Raw genomic sequence first — 20,037 nt, 5'->3', positions numbered from 1 at the left:
AGGTTTCCCCGGAGTTGTTCTGTGAGCTGTGGATCCGGGACACCAAGTACGTACAGCAGCCCTGCGTGGCCCTGACTGTGTACGTGGCTATGTGCCACAAGTTCCACGTGTGCATCGAATGGAGGCGCTCCGACTACTGCCGTGAGTCAAGGGGCTGCGGGGGAGCAGAGAGGGTGGGTGACTCCTCCATTGCTTCTGTTGCTCCCACCCCGTGTTAATTATTTATTCATTCATTCGTTCATATTAATAAGTTAAGAAATACCAGGAAATATTTGTTCCTTTCTCTCAGTTCCTGATCATCTTTCTCTTCTTTCAGTCTCTCTCTCCTTCTCTGAGAATGGAGGTCAGAGCCACCTCTTCCCCACCCTGTTAGGTTTGCGTCAGTGGGGTAGGCAGGGGTAGACTGGCCTCGAGTACTTTGATTTATAAATGTGAACACATCCAGATAGGCTGGAAGCAGTTCGCAGAAGATCACACCTATAATATGATAGATAAAGGATGACAAGACCAAGTCATCTAGAGTAGTGTTTTTCAAACTGTGGGTATGAAATCAACCTCGGGGGCCAACACCTCATTAAAAATACACAATGGAATAGAAAATGCTAGTGTGTACTCCACCCAGAAAGATTAAATATTATTTTGTGGAAAAGTTTGTTTTAATATATCAGTAATTCTCAAACCCAGCTACCCTTTGAAATCACCAAGGAACTGCAGGAAGCATTAACGGTGGGACCCACAACAAGAGATTCCAGTTCAGTTGCTCTGGGGTGGGATCCTGGCAAAGGTATTTCAAAAGCTCCCAAATGATTCCTTTGTAATCAGGTTTGAGGCACACTGCTCCACATGCACATGTGTATTGGACCAAATGTAAAATCTGCTTTTTACAGTTAAGAAAATTTGAAAACACTGATCTAGAGCAAGGGGTTGGCAAATGTTTCCTGTAAAGGGCCAGATAGTAAATAAATGAAGCTTTTTAGACTGTGTGGTCTCTGTCACAGTTACTCAATTCTGTCCGTGTAGTGCAAAATCAGCCGGATACAAAAGGTAGATGAATGAATGTGGGTGTGTTTCAATAAAACTTTATTTGCAAAAACAGATGGGAGGCTGGATTTGGGCCATGGGTTGTACCTTGTCACCTCCTGATCTAGAGAAGGGAGGAAATGCCACCAACACCCTTTGCACTCTCTGCTGAGGCACAGATGATGCTCTGAGCCCCCTCCTCTGCCTGAAGTCTGAGCCAGGCCTGGTACCCACTGTGCCCCTGCAGCCTTCCTGTGTTCCAGCGACTCCATATACCAAGCGTGTGTGGCAGCCTGTGAGCCCCCTGAGACGTGCCAGGATGGGCTGCTTGGCCCGCTGGACCCAGAGCAGTGCCAGGTGCTGGGCGAGGGCTGCATCTGTTCTGAGGGCACCCTCCTGCACCGGCGCCACTCAGCGCTCTGCGTTCCTCAGGAGAAGTGCGGTAGGTTCTTCCCCTATCAGGGCAGGGCCCTCCACAGCTGGCCTCACTCTAGGGCCTCCTCAGCCCACCTGCTACCCATGGCTGAGGCCCATCTGCATCCTTCCAGGTCCACTTTGGGGATGGTCAATATCCCAGGGAGGGTCTAGCCTGGGACAGTCTGGGTCTCCTCACCTGCCTCAGTGTCCAGTGCCCCACCATGCCCCCCACTGCAGCTTGCACTGACAGCACGGGGGTGCCGCGGGCCCTGGGGGAGACCTGGAACAGCTCCCTCAGTGGATGCTGCCAGCACAAGTGCCAAGCTCCCAACACAATCGTCCCAGTGGACCTGGACTGCCCAGGGCCCTGGCCTGAGACCTGCCCACGTTTTGGGGAGGTGGCCCTGCTCCTGCCCACTGAGGATCCCTGCTGCCTGGGGACAGTTTGTGGTGAGTCCAACCCTTCACTTCCCTTGACCTCAACTTTAAGACTGTTAAAAGGTTCCAGCTCTGCCTGGATGGATAGGACCAGGCCTGGGCAAATGAAAGTGTCTGGGGTTAGGGGTGTTGTGAAGAATGGAGAATGCCTGGAGGGGGCAGGAGCCACCCTCAAGAATCAATGTGGGGTAGGGCTCAAAGGCACAGGCTATGGAGTCCGGCAGCCTGGAGAAGCCTTCCTCCACCACTTTGCAGCCTCATGACCTCAGCATTTAACACCCTCTGTGTTTTAGTCAACTCTACTGTAGCGTGAGGTTGATCACGGTTCCACCTTCTGAGTTGTTGTGAGAATCTAGTACTGATCTGGGACAGCAGCCGGCACATGACCCATCTCAATGAATATTACCTATGAATGTTCTTCTGTCCAGCCCTGGACCTTCTATGTGACCCTCAGAGGCCCCCTCCAGAAACATAGGTCCTGGGGGGCTGGAGGGAGAAATGAGAACAAGCTGTCTAGGTGCTGGGCAGTGCTGGAGGCCAGGGGGAGGTCCAGCCTCCAGGTGACAGGTCCGTGGCCGCCCGGCCAGTGTGTAACCAGACGCTGTGTGAGGGCCTCGCCCCTACCTGCCGCCCAGGCCACCGACTCCTCACCCACTTCCAGGAGGACTCCTGCTGCCCCAGCTACAGCTGTGGTGAGACCCTGAGGCGCAGAGAGCAGGGGGAGGGGAGCCCAGCCGCTGGGTTAGGGGAGCTCTGGGGTCTGGGTTCTGGCTGGAGATTAGGGCAGAGCCAGGGCGTGGCCAGACAGGGTCTGCTCCCTGCATGTAATTCTGTCTTTTCCCCAGAGTGTGACCCAGACCTGTGTGAGGCTGAGCTGGTCCCCAGCTGCCGCCAGGACCAGATCCTGATCGCGGGCCGCCTGGGGGATTCGTGCTGTACCTCCTATTTCTGCGGTGGGTGGTCATGCCATCAGATGCACGGCTGGATCCCAGCCACCGCTTCCTCACTCGTTTCCCTGGGTGGAGGGGAGGGGAGGGGGGGTCTCCAGGTGGACTGGGCACAGGAGAAGTGAAGGAGCCAAGTGAAGGAGGAAGAGACAGCCAACCCTGGCTTCACCTCATACATTATGGAGCATGAGAAAACTGATGCTTGTTCGGTGTAAGACTTTAGGTAGACAGGAACGATCGAGATTCTTGCTCCAGGACAGGCCCCATGAAGCCACAAAGCACTACTTTAGTCCAGCTCCTGTCACAGCTGGGTTTTAGGTACCCCTCCTCCCCCACACACCCACCCAGCAACCTGCTCTGTCCAAGACCCTAAGGGGGGGACCACCTGTGACAGCCATGGCCCCTCTCCCCTTTCAGCCTGCGGCGACTGTCTAGACCCCATCCCTGAGTGTCAGGAAGGAGAGGCGCTCACCGTGGACAGGAACACCACAGAGCTCTGCTGTCCTCTCTACCAGTGTGGTGAGTCCAGCTGCACACGGGGACCTAACCAGAAGGGGCTCCAGGAACATTTATGTGCCTGTCATGAGGCCCCCTTCACAATGTTCTTACCCCAGGACCATGGGGGTTCACCAGGGAGCCCCCAGGTAGTGAACTCTGAAGCCTGAAGTAGCCAAAAGCCATGATGGAGGCCCCAACCGAGGAAGCTGGGCCAGACCATGGGAGCTGGATGGGGTGGGGTCCAGGCTGTGACATGGATGGCTCTGAGGCTTCATGAAGAGGTTCCCTGTCCCCTTCATGGCCATCACCCACCCAGGGCCAGGGAGAGAGGCCCGGGTTAAGGCCACCCCAATCCTCCTAACACTGATTTTCAGTCTTCATTCTCTGACCCAGGGCCCCTGCTCCACGATTCCTTTTGTCACTGTGTTATCTGGTATCTGCACATGGAGGCTGCATCCCAGATGACCCTGCACCTAGAAGTCTCTGAAGCTCTTTTGCTTTGCAATCACAAATAAGAGTGGGCCCTCTCTGATATTTTTACAGGACATAGTACTTAATCTAGTGTGTACTGTGTACCTAGTGCCTTCATAGTACTTAGTAAACATAGTTTGGCCAGCATTAAAAAAATTATTTTTAATGTTTTTATTTTTTTAATACATTTATTTATTATTGAGAGACAGAGAGAGACTGAGCACGAATGGAAAAGGAGCGGAGAGAGAAGGAGACACAGACCGAAGCAGGCTCCAGGCTCTGAGCTGTCAGCACAGAGCCCGACATGGGGCCTAAACCCGTGAACGGCGAGATCATGACCTGAGCTGAAGTTGGTTGCACAACCAACTAAACCACCTAGGTGCCCCTAAATGTTTTTATTTATTTTTGAGAGAGAGAGAGAGAGAGAGAGAGAGCGTGAGCAGGGAGGGTCAGAGAGAGGGAGACACAGAATCCAAAGACAGGCTTGAACCCACGAACCATGAGATCATGACCTGAGCCAAAGCCGGATGCTCAACAGACTGAGCCACCCAGGCGCCCCTCAGCCAGCATTTGAGACCTTAAGAAAACCTAATAGATAAGAATTAACAGACTGGTTAAATTTAAAGATGACTCCATCTACAAAAACTGCACATGGACTGTAGAAAAATGTGAGGAAACCTCACGCGCACAGAGCAGAGCCGGGGAACAGTGGGGGAACAGCGAGGACCGTCTGCCTGGATACTTCAGGGGCAACACTGACTGCTTCAAGTGTCAGGAACCAACTCTGAACCAGTGTAGTCTTCCATGGAACATTCCCCAGAAGAGCTGGCCACACTGAGCCAATCGGCTCCACCCAGCGGGCTTAGAGGCCGCTGGTCCCAAAGTGCTCACAAAGCTGATCTGAGCAGAGGGTCAATGTCCTTCCTCTTGCCTTCTCTCATCCTTTTCTGCGTGCCTCTTCCCTTCTCACCTCCCTCTCTTGTTCACGAGTCTCTCAGTGTTCCTCAGGAGGAAGCTTGGTCATCGACAATGAGTATAGGCTGGGTCAGTGAGTCATGGTTTTGTACCTTAGTTCTGCCATTTTCCTTTAGCCTTGTGTCTTGGGCCAAGTCACAACTCTTTGAGTCAAGGTGCTAAATGAGGTGCTAATAGCATGTCCCCTGAGGAGCTGTTGTGAAGACTGGAGATAATCATATACATGAAATACCTGATGGTCTTTGGCATACAGTGGGTGCTCAGTATAAGGAGGCTATTGATATTATTACCTTCTCCCAATCTTCATTATACTTTTATTATAGAAGCACTATATATGCCTTCTAGAAAGTACAGAATCCAAGTAAATACAAGAAAGTGAAAATACTTTCTTCCTACTTCCCCTGTAAACACTTGAGTATATATCTTTCCAAATGGTCACTATGCCTTTATATATGTGTGCGTGTTTTAACCAAAATAAGGTCATACTGTACATGCTCTTTTTGATTTTTTACATTTTAATGGTTTTTATTAAAGTATAAGCAATGTACAATACTATGTCAGTTTCAGGTGTATAACATATCGACTCAGCAAGTGTACACGTTACTCAGTCTTCACCATGATGAATATGGTCACCAACTGTCACCACGCAATATCATTACAATATTGTTGACCATATTCCCTACGCTGTACTTTTCATCTCCAGGACTTATTTATTTGATAACTGGAAGCTTGTATCTTAATCCCCATCACCTATTTCACCCATCCCCTCACGCGCCTCCCCTCTGGTAACCACCGGTTTGCTTTCTGCAGTTATGAGTCTGGCTTTTTTGTTTTTCTTGTTCATGTGTTCTGTTTTTCAGACTCCACATATAAGTGAAATCATGTGGTGTTTGTCTTTCTTGGTCTGACATTTATTTCACTGAGCATCTTACCGTCTAGCTCTATCCATGTCGTCACCAGGGTGTACATTCTCTTTTTTGACCAGCTGTTTTCAGCTGATATTAATTTTCAACTTTAATCATACCTCATCCATGATTTTTCCTGGTTTGTCCAAGCCAGGACCTGCGGTCTTTTAATTATCTTTTAATCTAGCATAGGCATCTTTTTCTGCATGACACAGAGTTATAGAGTTTGGGCTGTGGTCCTGCAGAAAGTCCTATCTTCTAGATTTATCCACTTGCTTCCTCTTGGAATTGTTTTCCCTGCTCCTCCTCATCCTCTGTGCTTCCTATAAACTAGAAGTTAGGTCTAAGACTCGGTGGCTTCAAGTTATACGTGGGGCTTGACAGAACACGAGCTTCCCCGTACATCAGATCACATCATGAGACACAGACTATCTAGTTGAGACACCACAGCTCGGGCTAATGTTGGTCTTGGATTATGGTGGTGACTGTCCGATGCCTCCATCTTACATTTACAGCTTTCCTCTTTCAGCCAGAAAGCAACCCATTACTTTGACACTATACAAAGGTCTTCCTCCACCTCACAATTTTGTGATAATCCTAACCTGACCACTCTCGAAGTGACACAGAATTTATTTAAAACCCAGTTGAGTGACCTTAAGGTTCTGATGTTGTCATATTGCTAATGCCTCATCAGAGTGGAATGAAGTCTTCCAGAAGTAGTTCTGTGTAAAGGCTCCAGGAGCCTAGACTTCTTCCCAAGACTCTAGCCCTGAGGGTGTCTGAGGACACTGGGGGCAGAACCCAAGGAGGACCTGGGAGGTGCCTCTCCTTAGTCAGGGTTGCATTTCTGGGGATTTCTGCTCCAGGTATCTGCAGCTGATGTGTCCCTTGCCTCCCCTCCCTTGCAGTGTGTGAGAGCTTCCGCTGTCCCCAAGTACAGTGTGGCATGGGCACTGCCCTGGTGGAGGTATGGAGCCCAGACCGCTGCTGCCCCTACAAGTCCTGTGGTAAGTCCCTGGCCAGGGATCCCCCTCCCCAAAGGCAGGGATCCAGGGCCCCTGTGAAGAACACGGGAGGGGAGGAATGGGGCCCACCACTGTCCCTCAGAATCACCAGATGGAAGCCGCCAAAATCACCTTCCTCCCCCTGCATCTGATCTCTGGGTGCTTAGCATTCCTACACCTTTTTCTCCCTCGGACAAAAGAAGGAAAATCAAGTTTCCCCAAAGGTTTTTCCATCTAAAGAAAGTCTTTATTGCAGCTGTCTGTTAGCATACATGATTTTGGTTAAAATTTACCTCAATGGCACCTGGGTGGCCCAGTCAGTTAATTGTCTTGATTTTGGCTCAGGTCATGATCTCATGGTTCATGAGTTCAAGCCTCATGTTGGGCCCTGCACTGACAGCACAGAGTCTGTTTGAGATCCTCTTTCTCTATCCTCTTTCTGCCCTTCCTTGCTCTCTCTCCCTCTCTCAAAATAAATAAACAAAAATGGACCTCAAACCTCTTTGGGAGCATCAGTGATGAATAATGAATACCAGTGAGATTTATATAAAAATGTTATTTGGGGTGCCTGGGTGGCTTAGTCGGTTAAGCATCCGGCTTTGGCTTAGGTAATGATCTCATGGTTTGTGGGTTCGAGCCCTGCATCAGGCTCTGTGCTGACCGCTAGCTCAGAGCCTGGAGCTTGCTTCGGATTCTGTGTCTCCCTCCCTCTCTCTGACCCTCCCCTGCTCGCACTGTCTCTCTCTGTCTCTCAAAAATAAATTTAAAAAACATTTAAAAAAATTTTAAATGTTATTTTAAAAGGGTTGAGAAATTATTTTGCATTTATTTCACTTGTTTTCCTACAATGTAAGTTTTTGAGGGCAGAGTTCAGTCTCTTTTACTTATTGCACTGTTTCCAGAGCACAGAAAAGCTTCGGCATATAGTAGACATGAGTGAGCGACCCGGGAGGGGGTTTCAAAGTCTCTCCTCACGTTGAAGCGCCAGCTAGCGTCTATTAAGTTTGCTAGTGGAGCCGCAGCAGCCTCCTTCCAACAGGACCTGCTCCAGATCTGAAGTTCCGCCCTTGCCACCTTCCCTCCTGGATAGGCCCCACATTTGCTCGTCAAAGGACTTTCTGGACAATGGGCGGGATGAAGCCCAGATGACAACAGGCACTTGTGATTGGTCTATCGGCCTGTTTCTCCCCACCCCTCTGGGGCGGAACTTAGAATTAGGACTCGGGACTGCCCCACCTGCCCTACCAGGGGAGCCGCAGCCTGGATGCTGGGCTAGGCTGGAGAGAGGCTGAGATTTTGGCTTCTTCCCTGACTGGTCTTGAGCCTGTGCCAGAGGAGGGGCTGTGCCCAAGTGAGCGGCGTGGAGGCCCAGGGAGACTTCAGCTGGACACCTCGGTGAGACGGGTCCTGGCCTCTCCTCTTTTTCAGAGTGTGACTGCGACACAATTCCAGTGCCCCGGTGCCACCTGGTATGGAGACCCTGCTCCTTCCCGCTGTCTGTGACCTGCCTCCCCCTTTCCTTTCCACTCGATCCCATCCCCCGGAGACCCTATCCCTTTAATGTAGTGCACAGAGCCTCGGATCGCAAGCCAGCTTCCTTGTCCTCTGCCTTCTGAGCCAGTGTCCTCACTTATAGAGCAGGAGTGATGGTGCTTCAGCCTTGTGCCGAGCAAGTACAATGATGATGGTGGTGACCATAATGGTGGTGCGGTTGATGGTGGAGATGATGATGGTAGGATGGTGAGGATGAAGATGATGAAGATGGTGATACTCATTATGGCAACTCATGTTTACTGAGAGCTTACTATATGTCAGGAATGTTCCTAGGCCTTTTATATATAGTATCATACCAACAAGGTTGATTCTATGATGAGCTCAATGATACAAACAAGGAAACTAAGGTTCAGATCATGAAGCTAGTAAATCACAGTCAGGATTAGAACACAGTGGGGCATCTGGGTGGCTCAGTCAGCTGAGCGGCCGACTTCGTTTCAGGTCATGATCTCACAGTCTGTGGGTTCGAGCCCCATGTAGGGCTCCATGCTGACAGCTTGGAGCCTGGAGCCTGCTTCAGATTCTGTGTCTCCCTCTCTCTCTGCCCCTTCCAAGCTCACTCTCTGTCTCTCTCACTCAAAATAAAATAAAGACATAAAAAAAATTAGGATTAGAACCCAGGAAATCTGATTCCAGAGGCTGTGCCCTTAACCACCAGGCTGCATGGCCACTGAGGGAAGGGAAAATACTTTAAGAAATGTGAAGTTACGTTTAAAGGGTTTTTTTTCCACCATTTTTGAGAATATATATATTCTCCTCACCCCCTACCCCCAGCACACATTGCCTCTCATTTTCTCCCTCACCCTTCCCTCCTCCCTGTTGAAGGAGGAAGGGAAATAGTATGAGCCAAGCAGGATCTTTCTGGAAGCCATGCAATGGTCCCTCTTTGATGTGGCCAGTGGGTGCTTGGGATGAAAGGCGAGGCCTCAAGTCCCTGAAGAGGACATTGGGAGTGATCCTCAGTGGGGAAGCCACACTGGGGATTTCTCCCTTGGCTGGGGAGTGACTGAGCTTGCCAGCCCCCTCCCCACCCATCACAAGGAGGCAACTGACAGAGTCAAGGGCCCCAGTGGCAGACTGCTCCCAAGGGCAGGGCTGGGTTTCCCCACCGAGGGGTGCTGACTGCCTCTGCCCCACCCAGTGGGAGAAGTCCCAGCTGGACGAGGAGTTCCTGCACAGCGTGGAGAATGTGTGTGGCTGCGCCAAATACGAGTGCGGTGAGTGGGGAAGGGAAGCCCGTGGGGTAGAGCCAGGCTGGGCCAGATGTGCGTGCTGGGCTCCGGGTGACCACTGCCATCCTGCACTCCCAACCAGTGAAGGCCCCCGTGTGCCTGAGCCGCGAGCTGGGGGTGATGCTGCCGGGCCAGACCGTGGTGGAGCTCTCGGCCGATGGCGTGTGCCACACCTCCCGCTGCACTGACGTGCTGGACCCGCTTACCAGCTTCTACCAAATCAACACCACCTCCGTGCTGTGTGACGTGCATTGTGAGGTGGTAGGTGCGGGGCAGGATGGGGGTGGGCAGGGCCGGGGGGGCTGGCCTGGGTGACCCCTGGTGCTCCAGGAACCAGAGGAGTCTCGAGCTTTCTAGACAAGTCTGAAGAGTAGGCATGCGGGCAAGGGGGCCATTCAGAGACCTCTGTAGAAAGTGCTGAGACCTGGCAGGGCTGGGAGAGGCCAGGAGGGGAACAGCAGGAGTGAAGATCTGGCAAGGGTGAGTATTTGACAGAAGACATATTGATGAAGTACCTACTTATGACTGGCACGTTCCCTATTGCTTTGGTTTTTGTGTTTGTGTTGTTAGCCTTTGTTAAGCACTTCTGCATGCCCAGTATGTAAGATATAGTGACTGGCTTCTAGTAAAAGCTAAAAGGGGCTAGAATTATTCCCATTTGTCAGATGAGAAAGCTGAGGTTTAGGGAGGTCTGGTCATTTGTCCAAATTCCTGCAGGGACTGGGATTCAGACTGAGGTCTATGTGGAACCAAAACCAGCACCCTTAATCACCAGCAGTGCTGTCCTTGAAAGAGGTGGAAATGCTCTTCGTCCACCGGGAATGGGTCTAGGAATTGCTGTAAAGGAGGCTTAAACAATGACCTTCCTGTCTGAAATAAGAGGCTGGGAGGGAGCTCCCTTTCTGAGCATCTACAGGGGGGTCTTCTCTGGGCTTGGGACTCAAGAGACCACCAGACTGTAGGAAAGCAGGAGCGGAGAGGTGGGCACATGGCTGAGTCCCCTCTGGTCCCGCCCTATCCTGCAGAACCAGGAGTATGAGCATCCACGGGACCTGGCCGCCTGCTGTGGCTCCTGCAGGAACGTGTCCTGCCTCTTCACTTTCCCCAATGGCACCACCTCCCTGTTCTTGGTATGCAGCCCCTTAACCACCCGCCTGGGAAGGCATCCCAGGAGGCGACCAGGGCTCAGGGCTAGGAACAGACAGGGTCCCAGGCAGCACTTGTGCCCAGGAGCTGTGCCCAGTCTGTTCACTCAGGCCATCTGGCCACCAGTCCCCATTATCCGCCTCTGTGCCCTTCAGCCTGGGGTGTCCTGGATCGCAGATTGTACCCGCCATCACTGTGGCAACACACCCCTGGGTGCCGTGCTTGTCCGCTCACCCATCAGCTGCCCGCCACTCAACGAGACTGAGTGTGCCAAGGTCAGTGCCAGCCTCCTCCCCTCACAGCATGGCCTGAAGCCAGGGATATCTGCTGTCTTACTGGTGGGGGGCATTGGGGGGTGGGGGAGTCCTCTGGTTGGAGGTAAGGGAGGAGGGGTTCCCTGGGGTCTGTACCTACCCTGCCTCCCCAACTCCACATCTCACCATGTGTTGTTGCTCTGACCACATTACACCCCACATCCTCACACATCACACGGCCGCACACAGATGTATGCAAACATAACCCTCACATGTTCTGAGACTCTCACCTACACACCAGCACTCACACACACCACACACTGCACCTCAGCACACCAGAGCACACACCATGCACTGTCACACACAGAGGCACGGTTCAGCCCTGTGATGTTCTAACGGCACTACCACTAACCAAAGCAGCACCAGCAGGGACAGCTGTCACCACGGGCACACACCTCGAGGAAAAGGAGTTCTGGAAAATTTGGTTATTGTTTAATTATTAAAGTTCCTAAGATTAAAATTGGACATTGAAAGGTTTCTGATCTTACCTAGAAAACAAATACACACACTCCCAGTCATACACATTCTTAGTACAAAACCACATGTGTATGCACACATGTATATTGTTGGGAGCTATTTGAACTTTTTTAATTCCAAGGGATTGGTCTCACTCTTAACAAATATTGGCATTGCGACCGGTACATTGGTGCTCATCTTATGCCTTTTACCTTGCTTTTGTCACCTCATCATTCAAAGTTTTCACAGAATTAGTGTGGAATTACATACTCTTCATTTAAAAAATAGAAAAGGGGGAGATGTTGAGAGCTATTTGAACTTACTGGTAGATTGAAAATTCTGGTGAGGGTACGGCAAGTTTGCATGGTCTCTTGCCCTCAGACAGCTCCCAAAATCTACCCTCTTGAAACTTTTCATTTCTGCTTGGGCACCAAACCTCAGGGTACTTTGCTGATTAGTGTCAGGAGCGGCCTGTCCCTCTGCCCTGTCCCTGAGGCATGATTGCACCTGGTCAGGGAAAAGATGAGTAAGCTAGATACATCTTAATGCAACATATAATTTTCCCCTAAGCAATTAACTGATCACTGACTGCCTTCTGGGCCTGAATGCCTTTGTGAAAGTCACTACTACAATAAAATGTATCAATCATCTTTGGGACTGTGAGAGCAGACATTATGACTCCTGAGAACCTATTTTTCTGGGAACTTTCTCTTAGAGTTATAAACAGCCTAATGACCTTACTCATAAAAAACTGACCTTTACTAAATAATGCTGTTTGCCTCTTGGTTAAAGGTCGCTTCCTTAAGGCTAGACCTGAGGTTTTGTAAAAATACGTATGACACCATGAGTGCTTGTAGCTAAGTTTTTTATGACAATCATTACTACTAGAATTGTAACTTCTGAAGAACCCATGTCCTGGAAAATTGTAAAACTTATCTATGAGAAATCATTTACTACTCTTTCTGATTCTTGTACCTTTTGCCATAAATAAAGCTTGAGAACCAGACAGGGCAGAGATGCCTGCCAGAATGGGCAGGGGTGCCCATCTGGTGATCAGAACGAAACACAAGGCTCTCTCACTCTTTCTTGCCTACACCGTCATCCTTCAGGGGAACCCTGGACCTGCTGGAGCTGGACTCCGGCAGTATATGCTCACAAAATCACATGCATATGCTTGCACACACGATACTTATTTACAAAGAACTGTCACGTCATTGTTTTGTCCGTTTCATAATAGAGAAAGAGGGCTGTAAAGCATAATTGCACCCATTTTAAGGGTGGGGAAACTAAGCCCAGAGAAAAGGGATGACTTATCCAGGGCTGTGATAGAGCCCAGGCCACTGACCCAAATGGGTCAGCCCCTGCATCGTTCCCCTCCCTGACCCTCTGTGCAGGAAGCACTACAGGGTAGAGCAGGAGGGAAGCCACCACTGGAAAGATGGGGGGATTGCACCATCTTAACCCAGCCTCCAGTCTTATTGGGGCCACCGGCAGCCTTAGTGCCAGTGTCCCAGCCAGTCAAGTTAGCCCCTGTGGCTCTCCCATGGCCAGCCCAGGGACGCCTTCTCCCTCTGGCGCTCCTGCCTTGGGGTATCATGGGAGGAAAGGCTGAGTCAAGGTGCTTGCACCCTTTCTGCCTCTTGCTGGGATCTTGGCTCCTGGCCTGGGACGGGCTCTCCCACTCACCTTCCCTCCTCTCCCTCTAGGTTGGGGGCTCAGTGGTACCATCCTTGGAAGGATGCTGCAGGACATGTGAGTGAGCACGGCAGAGACCCAGGGGAGAAGGGCTCTGGCAGGGAGACAGGGTATCCTGTCAAGGCTCAGAGGGCCAGGTTCCTGGCCTGGCACCTCCAGTGGTGGTTCTTCTGGGGTTTAGATGAAGGGATAACACCACAACTTCGGGGCTCATGGCACTGGTATGGATATGCGGGTGGGCAGAGCCCATGCTCATGTCCCTATCCCAACAAAAGGCCTGTGCTTCTTGATGGAGGCAGGGTCACTGGGCTATCGAGTCCAGGAAGTCAGTGATTCATCAGCTGTCCTGCCTTCTCCCACCCCTGCCAAGACCCCTAGCCCAGAGTCCCCCCAGGTGAATTCTCCTTGTGGTCAAGAGCCCAGTCTTGGAGGTGCCCCAGGGTGGGATTCGGCCCACAGGGTCACTGAGTGACCTGGACTCACACCTGGCCCCTGGGACCTGCAGCCCAAACCACACATGCATGCACATTCTGGTCAGCTTCAGGACCTTTGTCTACATGCCTCCCCTCCCCTGAGGCTCCTCAGACTGCCCTTTGGAGAGATGTAGACCCTGGGACCCTTTTATGTCCACCTCACATACTGCGTGGGAGCTGGGCTCAGTGCCTCACTGGCTGATCTCTGACCCTCAACTCATGTTCCCTGAATATTCGATGTGCTCCCATGTGACCCATGCCCCATGTCCCTCTCCCCAGGTTCCCCGGGGACCCTGTTTCCTGTGGTCCCCGTTAGCCCCGCCTCTCCTCCACGGGTTAGTGTCCACTGCCACCCAGGTACTCCTCTCGGAAACCCACAAGACTGGAGGCATGCAGCCATGTTGCTATTCCCAACAAGGTCCCTTCTGCTAGGTGGCCTCAGCTCTGGGGGTGGGGGAGGGGCGGGCCGGGCCCCTCCTCCCTGGCTCTGGCAAAAGCCTTTCTCTGCCAACAGTGCATGCTGGGTAGCGAGCCTCATCCCTTGGTCTTCTGTGGGAATGCTTCAGTGGAGCCCATCACTGCCCAGTGCCACCACCACTTGCTCCTACTTGTCAGTCAACTGGCCTTGGTCTGGGACCCCAGGGGCCCTAGCCAGGACAGCCCTTGGTCCTGTTGCCTCCCGGAAGCAGACAGAGAGGAAAAAGGGAACTTAGCTCTGGCCAGGAGTCCTCCAGCTGGGATGATAGGAAACCCACTGTTGGGAGGCTCAAAGGCCTGAAGAAAGGATTCCACCTCGTTTCTGGTAGACACCCTGGATGACAGAGGGAGCCCATGCATCAGACAAACATTTACTGAGCATCAATATGCCAGGCCCTGTTTTAGGCACTGCAGACACAGCATAAATAAAGCTTTATGGAGTGGAGGCTAGTGGAAGAGATGGAATAATAAGTAAAATATATTAGATGGATGCATCCGGGTTTATGGGGATTGAAACTTATGCGATTTGGGGGGCTTCATTAAGAAAAAGAGCACAAACTTACAAGTCCCGTATCGAGGTATGAAAGCGAGTATTTATTGAGAATAAGACAAGAACCCACAACAAGTTGTGGAAGGGGCTGTTCAAAAGAAGCCCCGAAGCTTCCATTTCCCCAGCATACTTACAGATGTGTCTCTGATACCATGAGGGTGACAGTGCCCTGGTGCCCAGATCGAAATAAGGCAAAGGAGGGGTCAGGGAGGGAGCACAGGGTGGAGGGAGTGTGAGCACTGCAGTTTTAGGAGGGGCCAAGGAAAGGCCTGAGGCTGAGATATTTGAGCTGAGGAGGGCAGGAATGAGATTGCTTGTCTGTGGGAGGTGTGGTCCAGGCCTAGGAACCTGCTTATCACTTTCCATCCCGGTGACAATTGAGTGAGATGGGCGAAACCCTGGTCCTGTCTGATGGATAAAGAAACCCAGTGAGCCTGCAGCATGGGAGCATCTGTTCAGGACTGGGGTTTCCAGACATTCATGAAACTGCAGATTCTTTACCCAGAAGTCCTCTCAGAGTCAGAATGCTGATGCTGAGCCCTGGGGGCAGGGGAGGGGGACATGGCCAGGGTCACAGGCAGGGGTTAGAGACAGGTTTTGGGGCTGGGGTGGGGAGTCAGCCTGCCTGGTCCCCAGATCCTCCTCCTCCCTGGCCAAGAGCCCCTGAGGCCATCCAGACATCATTCCTTGTCTCCCCTGCCTTAGCCACCTCCACATCTTGCCAGGGCACTGAGTTAGAAGGCTTTCTCTTTGCTCGGGAGGGGCTCTAATGCATGGGCACTAACACCAGTAGAGAGACCCCTAGCATGACACTAACTATTCTGATCTGACCCATCCTGCTGCCCCCTGCAAGCAGTTCTCTACCACAGCTACCTCACCCAGCCTGTCCCCCCAGGTAAAGAGGATGGGCGCTCCTGCAAGAAGGTGACCATCCGTATGACCATCCGGAAGAACGAATGCAGGAGCAACACCCCTGTGAGTGTCGCACATGTGGCAGTGAGAGAGGGGTTTGGGGTGGAGCGGCTACACAGTCGGCCTCACTGGCCTGCCTGTCTCCAGGTGAACCTAGTGTCCTGCGATGGGAGATGCCCGTCCGCCAGCATCTACAACTACAACATCAACACCTATGCCCGCTTCTGCAAGTGCTGCCGGGAGGTGGGCCTGCAGCGGCGCTCCGTGCAGCTCTTCTGTGCCACCAACGCCACCTGGGTGCCCTACACAGTGCAGGAGCCCACCGACTGTGCCTGCCAGTGGTCCTGAGACCTGGGGGCTGGGGCTGGCCAGACCACCTCTGCCACCCCCAGCTTCCGGCTGGCCCAGTGTGCAGGGGGGCCTGGGGAGTAGAGAGCTGGCTTGTGCTGAGCATGGAATGACAGGCAGAGGCACAAAGAGTGACTAGAACAGACCACACCCATACTGGCTCTTTCTCTGGTCTCCCTCTCCTGCATACAGGGAACGTGCCACACCCAAGGGGTCGAGGAACTTGGCTCTGTGCTTGGTTGAGGTTTGGAATGGGCCGTAGATGGGGGGCACCAGCCCCTGCATGGATCTAGAGCTCCATGACTCTGGCTACAGGTGGAGAGGGTGAGAGCTTTCCTGAAAAGCGAGGATCAGAGCTAGACCCAAGACCACGTGCAGGGCCAGAATGTGGCGCCGCATTCTCTCTTTTGGCCCTTTCTACCACGGGAGAAACACAGACACAGTAAAAGGAAGGGAGGCTTTAACATACAGGTCTGTGTGTAGACACCCAGGGGGACTTCCCAGAAGCAAAGAGGGTGGGTTCCCAGGCTGGAGTCCTCTCACCAGTACCTGTGAAGTCAGGCCCAGAGACTGGGGAATGGGCTTAGTGACTCTCAAGTACCCTAGAGCCCCAAGAGGGATGCCCTGGTATTTTGTTGTTGACATTGTGGTTCAGGAAAGGATTTAGAAGAACAGACCCATGCCTGCTCTATCCACACCCCCCCAGCCAGCCTTCCTGGAGGTGAGCTAGCTCTTGTGGGGTGGGGGCAAGAGGTTATTTAATGGTACCTTCAGCCTGCGAGGGCAGTGCCTGGCTTTGCAATGTGGCTTCTCTCCAAGGACATAGCACAGTTGGTCTCTGGAGGGGCCTGAGTGTGAGCTTGTGACCCAGTCAATTCCTAGCTCTCTGCTTCAGGGGCCAGTTTAGCAGGAGAGTATCTGTCAGTGGAAAATGCAAGCCCTACAGACAGCCAGTCTCCCAGAGCCACTCTGAACCAGGGTGTCCTTAAAGCCAGGTCTTGGGTCCCCTTCACATGCCACTCTGCAGCCCACCTTCCCATGCCACTGTGTGCAGCTGGGCCCAGGCCAGGGTGTTCAGACCCCAGCACTGCCCTGATATGTCTGAGGATGTGTGGCTGCCCTAGTGTCCCCAGGTTTGGGGTTAGGGGCCTGTGCCAGGATGATCCCCAGCTGTTCCTGCAGCCTCTTTGTTCTTGTATCTGTATTCTGGTTCTAGATCCAATAAACCACGGAAAGACATCAGGCCTCTGAGCATCTCGAGGGTGTCATGTTTGCTTTGAATCTGAAGGAGTTTCAGCAGTGAAGAAAAGATCCTATTTTATGGCCCTGGAGGTCACCCTACCTTGTCCTGTCCCACCTGTGCCCAGCACCGTATCCCCCTCAGCTCCTGCCCTGCCCCTAGGGGATGGGGGCGGCTCACTTCTGATGGTCACACCCATCACTGGAGTCACAGTGTCCCTGCCACTTCACCCCCACCTCACCTTCACTCCTACCCAGGCATCCCTCCTGCCTGGTCCTCCTAGAAGCCAGCCTCCTACTCCAGCCCTTTGGCCAAATACCCCAGGCCTATTCCCCCAGGTGCCTCCTGGGAAGCCAACTTTTTTTAGATTCAGACATGTTAGTGAGAGTCACAAAGAAGCACATTGTCAGCCAGCATGATCCCCTACCCTGTGCTATAGACAGGACAGGACATGGTGAGGAATTTAAACCTGGATCAATGTTGCCCAATTGTCCTCAAAAAGCCACCAGCAACATTGATATGAGTGTTCACTGAAACACTTTGGAGATGGTGATTTATGTAAAAATACACACGCCCTTTGATGAAGCAGCGTATTTCTAGGCAGCTGTGGTAGGCTGAACAATGGTCTTCCAAATGTGTCCACATATTCATGCCAGGAAGCTCTGAGTATATGACGTCACATAGTAAAAGGGACTCTGCAGGTGTGATTATGTTAAGACACTTGAGGTGGGGACATCATCTTGGATTATCCAGGTGGGTCCGATGTCACCTCAAGAGTCCTCAGAAGAAGGAAGCAGGAGGGGTCTGAGAAGACATGAGATGACAGATGCTGAGGTTGAAATGATACACTTTGACTCTAGAAGAAGGGGCCGCTGGCCAAAGAATGTGGGCAGCCTCTAGAAGCTGGAAGACGCAAGGAAGGGATTCTCCCCCGGAGCTCCAGAGGGAGCACAGGCCTGCCCATACCTTGACTTTAACCCAGGGAAACTGATTTCAGACTTCTGACCTCTGGAACTCTTAGAGAATAACTCTGTGTTATTTTAAGCCATTAAGTTTGTGGCTATTTGTTACAGCAGCCATAGAAAACTAATACAGCATCTAAAGAGGTAATTCATACAAGAAGGCAGGTGCTCGATTATTTATTACAGAATTGTCTTAAGTTAAAAAAAAAAAAAGGTAACAACTTTACCTGCAATATCAGTGTGAATGGTTAGATCGCCTGGTGCAGCCACACCGTTGAAAATTATAACGGAGCTGTTTTGTATACTGGCATGGTGGGCGCTCAGAGCTATGTTAAAGGAAGACAGGAAATTGTAGGTCAAGTCCCACAGAATAACCCACCTCCTTTATGCACCTATGCAGGGACACACCACACCCCCAAACTTACATCAGTCTCATTCCCTCGAAGGCTTTTCAGGACAGAGGAGGGCCCTTCCTGGCTGTTTGGGGCCAGCTGGTTCAACGGCAACGTTGGTCCCAGAACATCCCAAAGACTGTCCCTGTGTAAGGGAGGTTGACGGTTGGCGTGATTACCCTAGAATAAACTCAAGGCTCAAGGGGTGTCTATGGCATCTCCCCCATCCCCACTCTCTCTGCATGACTTAAAGCTTCGGGGAAGCCCAGAGGCCACACAGCAGACAGGTAAGGAAACAGTAACCCTGGACCCAGCCCCTCAGAGAGCTGGTAGTGGAGCAGGGCGGCCCCCTGTGACATCTTTGCCAACACGAGGGGTTTTGAGCCCCAGAACCATCCCATTTTCCCTGCTTCAGGCTCAAGTTCCCGCCCCGATTTTCTGGGCTTAATCTTCTTCCTGTGGAAATCAATAAGGACATTGTGATGGAATGATTCACGTTCAAGGTCAGGCCAGAGCAAATTGGAGGCGACATGCTGATTTTACCGCCTCACAGAAAGAAGAGCCAATCCTACTCACAGACCCCGTAACCCTTTCCTCACCACCCCCAGCGACGGGGGCAGTGCCTGCCCAGCTTCAGCCTCCTCCCCCAAGCCACCTTCGCCCTGTGTGGCCCTGCCCTTTACATCTCCCCCCCCCCCGTGGGGGGCACAGCGGGGGTGGGGGTTGGGGGGGTAGGTTCTAACCACACAGGCCTTGGAACCTCACAGAAACTCCTGGTGATTTGGGGAAGGTAGAAGGCAATCACAGCCCTGAGTCAAACAAGAACAACTCAACTTGAAGGTCAGACACTACTTGTATAAGTTCATTGGCCACATCCTGACCCAAGAAATCTGTCTCCCTGAAGCAGTGCTTTCCCCACTTCCAATCCTCGTTTCAGAGCTTTTAGGTCCCCCTTCCCTGCTGCCCTGGATTGTCCCACATGGGGAGATGGAGGAGAAGGGAAACTAAGTTCCTCATTAAAAAGGATTTTTTTAAAGTATATTTTATTTTTGAGAGAGTGAGAGAGAATGTGTGATTGGGGGAGGGGCAGAGAGAGAGAGGGAGACACAGGATCTGAAGCAGGCTCCAGGCTCTAAGCTGTCAGCCCAGGGCCTGAGGCAGGGCTCAGACCCACCAACCACGAGATTATGACCTGAGCCAAAGTTGGTGCTTAACTGACTGAGCCACCCACGCACCCCAATTCTCATTTTTTTTAATGCACAGCAAGTCAATCGTTTCTGTGGCTCAAACATGATACAAGTTCATTTCTCCCTCATATTAAAAAAAAAGTGTTTCTGAGTAGTTTGAACCTTGCATCCAAAACAATACAGAGACCCTGGCTCCTCTGTCTTGAAAGACTGCCATCTTCAGCACAAGTCTTGCAAAGGTGCCGTGCTCATCTGCATCAAGCCAACTCCCTGGAGGAGCACCAGGAGCAGGAAGCATGCGCTGCAGGTTGGGGGAGCAGGAACACAAGTGGCTGGCTCTCTTCCACTCACATCCCACTGCCAGAACCTGTGTATGTGGCCACAACTAACTGCAAGGGAGGCTGGGAGATGGAGTCCAGCTGTG

The 20,037-nt window shown here is 51.9% G+C and overlaps 1 protein-coding gene across 1 annotated transcript in view; it reads left to right on the top strand.

Moving 5' to 3' along the window:
• The window catches only part of OTOG (otogelin), an 84,726-nt gene extending 67,655 nt beyond the window's left edge, over positions 1–17,071 (top strand). The window contains 15 exon segments of the mRNA XM_029957446.1: positions 1–141; positions 1,268–1,462; positions 1,675–1,887; positions 2,463–2,567; positions 2,721–2,828; positions 3,240–3,341; positions 6,580–6,678; positions 8,104–8,144; positions 9,371–9,446; positions 9,544–9,722; positions 10,487–10,591; positions 10,763–10,882; positions 13,084–13,129; positions 15,468–15,547; positions 15,632–17,071. The exon segment at positions 1–141 is cut by the window's left edge and continues 99 nt beyond it. Of these exon segments, the coding sequence (XP_029813306.1) occupies positions 1–141; positions 1,268–1,462; positions 1,675–1,887; positions 2,463–2,567; positions 2,721–2,828; positions 3,240–3,341; positions 6,580–6,678; positions 8,104–8,144; positions 9,371–9,446; positions 9,544–9,722; positions 10,487–10,591; positions 10,763–10,882; positions 13,084–13,129; positions 15,468–15,547; positions 15,632–15,832 (1,811 nt within the window). The 3' untranslated portion in view covers positions 15,833–17,071.
• Positions 17,072–20,037: the final 2,966 nt, after the last annotated feature.

This window comes from Suricata suricatta, chromosome 11 (assembly GCF_006229205.1).
Source record: "Suricata suricatta isolate VVHF042 chromosome 11, meerkat_22Aug2017_6uvM2_HiC, whole genome shotgun sequence".
In the NCBI taxonomy this organism is placed as follows: Eukaryota; Metazoa; Chordata; class Mammalia; order Carnivora; family Herpestidae; genus Suricata; species Suricata suricatta.
The sequence above is the reverse complement of the archived record's forward strand: the minus strand, read 5'-3'. Positions and strand labels throughout refer to the sequence as shown.